The 6000-nt window shown below is 38.0% G+C and overlaps 1 protein-coding gene across 2 annotated transcripts in view; it reads left to right on the top strand.

Moving 5' to 3' along the window:
- The first annotated feature begins 466 nt into the window (after positions 1-466).
- idh3b (isocitrate dehydrogenase (NAD(+)) 3 non-catalytic subunit beta) overlaps positions 467-6000 on the top strand; it is a 34764-nt gene continuing 29230 nt past the window's right edge. For both annotated transcript variants that reach the window (XM_034167136.1, XM_034167134.1), the window contains exon 1: positions 467-554. In XM_034167136.1, coding sequence (XP_034023027.1) covers positions 513-554 — 42 coding nt within the window. In that variant the 5' untranslated portion in view covers positions 467-512. The remainder of the gene's footprint in view (positions 555-6000) is intronic.

Below are 6000 nucleotides of genomic sequence, written 5' to 3'. Positions count from 1 at the left end.
GGGAGCACAGGGGTAGACTTTATTTTTCTTGTCAGCTGTCAGTTCAGGTCAGTAGGCAGCTCTGTGCTTCTTGTCGTAGGGATGAGGTTGTCTTTACTAGAATGAGACTGGGGCACTGTGGCCTTGCAGCGTGCTTGTTTAGGATGGCTAAACATGCTGACAGATTGTGTGAGTGTGGTAGCCCTGAAATGGTTATTCACGTGTTGTTGTCATGCAGCAAATACAACACAGAAAGGCAGCGCCTTTTTGTGGAACTGGCTGATCATGGACTGACCACATTTTCCTTTAAGTCCCTTTTTTCGTATCATGCGAATTCTGAAGAAATCAGGAGTGCTATTATTCGTTTTCTCAGCCTGACTTACTCTAGAATATAGTGTAACATCGGCATCATAACAGAGGAGGGCAGCATTGCGCACACCAGCGTATAGCCTGCCGGAACCCCATTAGAAGAAGATGAAGGCAGAAGAAGAAGAAGAAGAAGAAGAAGAAAAAGAAGAAGACAGTTCAGTACCATGGCGGCTGTCTTGAGGAGAAACTTGCTAACATTCTTCAAGGTGAGTGATGAAAAGAGGATCACAGACTTTTTATGTAAATGTTCACGTCGGAAATGTGCGAGTTCACATCCAAGCTTAATATTAGTCGGAACTGTCAAAAGAATATCGGTGTGTTTAAGCCTGTTTAATTTGTTGCTAACTGACGGAGCCTCTTTGGGCTGTAGACTTTGGCAGAGAGATGTTTGGACCAGATATAAAGTGATTGTATATAAACTCTGTAAACATCTGTTTTGTCAGATGGACAACACAAAACCAAGAGAAAAAGTTAATGATTGATTGATTTTATTTATTATTAAAATGTACATTGCATACCAATAACAAATTGTATACAAGCAACATTAAAAGGATTACACAAAAAAGCGCACGCGCTTATTTCCATTGTGGTCCTTTAATAAAAACAAAAACATACAGTACATAATCAACATGGGTACAAAAGATGGTTTTAACAAATGTAAAGAGAACATATGAATTTGTGACTAGATGAAAATAAATATATATATATATATATATATAAATAAACGGTGCCTAAATAGCACACAATTTAAAAAATTTAATAATATATAAAAGAGCTAGATTCCTCAGCATTGAGATTATCAAATAGAAATTGTCTGACTAGGCGTTTAAAGTAGACCTGCATTGAAATAAATGGTCAGATTTCAGAAAGAAATAGCTGATATGTATTTATAAGACCCTTGTCAATGCAGTAAAGTAAATCTGTAAGCCCAAATTTGTAATTCAGCTGAGAAATCTTCATTTAAAAATGACAAATTTGCAGCTAAAATTTAGCCCTCTGTGAAAACAGTTTGTACAGCCGTATCATTTCCATGACGTCAGGGACAAGACGACGCGCTCCCGCCTTCAGTCCGATCCCGCATTGAAATTGATTTTATCTGTTAGTAATGTTACTTATACACGTCCTGGTTTCAACATCCAAAAGTAAGCTGCAATGAATGTGAGATACAGATCTGTGTGCTCAGATCAGCAACGACATCGACAGCGGGCGCCGTTCTTCCTCTCCCGCTCTCTGCCTCCGCTGCGCTTATTAAGTCTGCGGGCTCGTTAACCGCCGACGCGGGCCACTCACACCGCCCGTGTCTGCTTTGCAGCCGGTGTTGTGCCAGATTCAGCGCACAACACCGGCATCACCTCTCTGTCTACTGAATGGAGCTGCAGCACACTTGGCACAAGTCCTGAGATTACGCTCATTGTTTTAATGCGAAGCAGCCGGTACACCTGTTGCTGCAAGGACAGACTTCTTGCAGCAAAATCCATAGCACCGCACGTCTCGGCAATCGGAGCCCCAGAGCTCCATCGACGCTGAGAAAGGTTTATATATTTTTAATGACTGGGATTCTTTGCGGGTCTCGCCTCCATATCCCGCGATGGTACCGGAGGCGAAAGACAGTAGATTTTCATTGCGACACCACTCAATCAAATGGGCGTATGAAAAAGTCCCCCAAAATAATTTTCAAGCACAAATAAAAGAAATGTGTACTCACCAAATGTGCCGAAAGACAATATGAAGTTTTAAAAAAAGTAGATCCATTGGTATAAGACAAGAAAAAGGTGCACATGCAAACTGACGTAAATCCATAAATTACAATTGGCGCAATGCATGCTGGGAGAGGGTCTTGTCTGTGACGTCTCGGCAGCGTCCATGATGAGAGGGACAATTTGCGGAGGGCTAAATGTTAGCTGTAAATTTGTCATTTTCAAATGAAGATTTCTCCGTTGAATGACAGATCTGGGCTTGCAGATTTACTTTACTACATTCAGAAGGATCTCGTGTAAATGTAAGTCATTTTTTGTTCAAAAAATCTGACTGCATTTTTTTCAATGCAAGTCTCCTTTAAAAAGAGACCTGCTCCTTTGGTTCTGTACATGACTAGGTAATTGATTCCATAACAAAACACTTGTATAGTTAAACGAAGATTTACCATGAGACTTAACATTGGGTACTTGGTAGGACATGGTACTGAATCTTGTACCAATTGAATGGAGATTACGTGTTCGCTCAAAAGAACGGGCCAAATAAGATGGAGCATTTCCATAAAAGATGTTGTGCATTTGGTTTAGTTTCAGTTGGCGAACACGCAACTCCACTGGTAACATTCCAACTTGTTTGAATTCATGACTACCGATATGTTTTCTGGCCGGGGCATTTAAAAGATACCGAATCACTTTGTTCTGGGTACACTGCAACTGAGTTCGATATTTCTTGGTTAGTCCAGTGTACCAAGAGGTGCTGGCATAGTCAAAATGACATTGAATGAGTGCCGATACTAGCATTTTCTTGGTTTTCAAATCAACATTCCTCGCTTGTCTATATAAGAATTTCAATTTAGCGTTTGACTTACTGATGACATTTTCAGCCATGCCAGCTCCAGATAGACTGATCAAGTATGGCACCCAGGTATTTCACCTGTGTTTGACAATTCAATATATTGCTAGCACATTGCACCTGAATGGAATTACATCTGCAGAGTTTATTTTTAGACCAGAAAAGTATTGACTCCGTTTTACCTAAATGTAAAGATAGCTTGTTATCATTCAGCCATTCTCTGATTGATTCAAGCTCCAAGGAGAGTATTTTCTCTATACCCTCGACATCTTTCCCCGAAACGATAAGGGCAGTGTCGTCAGCATATTTTTCATCCTGAAAAATATGCTGGTTTTCAGGAACAAAGTGGCTACAGGTACGGCAGAGACGACCTATTCCAAAATATTTTACAGCTTTTACAGCTGCGAGAAGTAGCTATTCGTTTTTTTTTTCTGTTTTTGGTATGTGTTGTGTAAACCGCCTTGAGGTGATCTCATCGTGAGTTGGCGCTATAGAAATAGAGATGCAACGATTATTCGATTTTTCATCAACTAATACGTATATGTCTCGGACATGAACGAGCAAAGCTCTTCGGCATCTCACCATGTCATTTAGGTCTATGGATGGGTATTGATAACATTTTATCTATCGATGCCATTATCAATCCGATTCCTTACTGATTCCCTTATCGATATCTCCTGTGAATTTTCTGTGTACTAAAAGTAGGCTTTATAGGTTTTCTATGTCAACAACATTTTATTGAATCTTAACTTAAATAAATATGAAATTGGTCACTGGATCCTTGATCTCTGGACTTAAATAAAATCTACATGGTGGATCCTTGATCTCTGGACATGAATAGAATTAAACAAAATCTGTAGTTCTTGTCAAAAGCATTTCCTTTGACATTAATGGCATGAATGTCTCTCCATACCTCTGAGCTGAACTCAGCCAATGTAATTCATAAAGAATGCAAAGAATGCAGGATGTCTCATTTTGGGAGGAAAAACATTAGTTGATTGTTGATTTAGTTGATTGTAGTTTATTGTTTGTATTACGTTTGGAAAGAGGTGCCATTTGATTTAAAACAGCGATTCGCTTTGAAGTTATTAACTCCGGCCGGACTCTAACTTGACTCGGCAGAGAGCGGCGCAGCGCTTGGAGCTGTGCGAATGGAATGGAGGATGATTCTTGTTTCTGAATGAATGAATGAATGAATGAATGAATGAATGGTTTATTAAGAACGCATGCACAAACAAAATCTCTCATTTACAAATCAAATCAAAAGAAAACAAAATTTCAAAACATATAGAGCAAAACTCATAAACAGTTACCAATTTGGTGTGGCTGAAAGGGTGTGAGCAGAAACAGAGGCTTATAAACACCCACTCCGTACATCAGTTTCTATGTACAAACAAAAAATACACACGAAAAACAAATGCCAGTCAGTAATGTGACTCAGTGAAATAAACAAAGTAATACAACGGACAAACGAACCAAAAGTAGCCACACAGGCAATTTACTTAATTATTCAAACAATACCAAGTTAATAAATTGTTTTTATAAAGTCTTTTAAAACAAGCCAATGTACTAGATACCTTAATACAATCTAAACAATCATTCCAAACTTTAACACCCTTTACTGAAACACAATGACCTTTGGCAGTGGTTCGAAACTTCCTTCTATCAGATACCAAGGTTCCACGCAAGTTGTAACTGGACTCTGTTTAAACAGCTCTTGCACATATTGAGGCAAGAGTTCATTTTTAACTTGATACATGATCTGTATTGTAAAATAATCAACCAAGTCATAAAATTTTAAAAACTGAAGACGAACAAACAATGAATTTGTTGATTCACAATGTTTTTTTACTTATCACTCTTATAGCTTTTTTTGTAACAGAAATAATGGATTAGTGTTTGTTTTATATGTATTTTCCCAAACTTCAATACAATAAGTCATATAAGGAACAAGCAAAGAGTGATACAATGAAACCAGCAGATGCTGGGGAGAAAGTATTGAGCTTTGTACAAGATAACAATAACTTTTGTTATTTTAGACTCAGCATGTTTTATATGAGTTTTCCAACAGAGTTTATCATCACCAAAAACTCCAAGAAATTTAGTTTGAGATACAATTTCAGTTTCAACACCATTCAACAATAATTTACTGCTTAAATTTCTAGGCTTATTTCCAAATATGGTGCACTTAGTTTTGCCAAAATGAAGTGATAATTTATTAGAGTCAAACCAATATTTACATTTTGGCAATTCCCTCTCCACCAAGTCCAAGAGCTGTCCCAAATTATCCCCGCTACCAAACACAGTTGTACAACCCCTGGCAAAAATTATGGAATCACCGGCCTCAGAGGATGTTCATTCAGTTGTTTAATTTTGTAGAAAAAAAGCAGATCACAGACATGACACAAAACTAAAGTCATTTCAAATGGCAACTTTCTGGCTTTAAGAAACACTATAAGAAATCAAGAAAAAAGATTGTGGCAGTCAGTAACGGTTACTTTTTTAGACCAAGCAGAGGAAAAAAATATGGAATCACTCAATTCTGAGGAAAAAATTATGGAATCACCCTGTAAATTTTCATCCCCCAAATTAACACCTGCATCAAATCAGATCTGCTCGTTGACATTGACCCTATGCCATGACATTGACCCTATGTGTCTTTTTGCAAGGAATGTTTTTGCAGTTTTTGCTCTATGGCAAGATGCATTATCATCTTGAAAAATGATTTCATCATCCCCAAACATCCTTTCAGTTGTCCAAAATATCAACATAAACTTGTGCATTTATTGATGATGTAATGACAGCCATCTCCCCAGTGCCTTTACCTGACATGCAGCCCCATATCATCAATGACTGTGGAATTTACATGTTCTCTTCAGGCAGTCATCTTTATAAATCTCATTGGAAAGGCACCAAACAAAAGTTCCAGCATCATCACCTTGCCCAATGCAGATTCGAGATTCATCACTGAATATGACTTTCATCCAGTCATCCACAGTCCACAATTGCTTTTCCTTAGCCCATTGTAACCTTGTTTTTTTCTGTTTAGGTGTTAATGATGCCTTTCGTTTAGCTTTTCTGTATGTAAATCCCATTTCCTTTAGG

The sequence above is a fragment of the Thalassophryne amazonica genome, chromosome 3 (assembly GCF_902500255.1).
Source record: "Thalassophryne amazonica chromosome 3, fThaAma1.1, whole genome shotgun sequence".
Classification (NCBI taxonomy): Eukaryota; Metazoa; Chordata; class Actinopteri; order Batrachoidiformes; family Batrachoididae; genus Thalassophryne; species Thalassophryne amazonica.
Note: the sequence above shows the minus strand (reverse complement) of the source record. Positions and strands in the feature narration are given on the sequence as shown.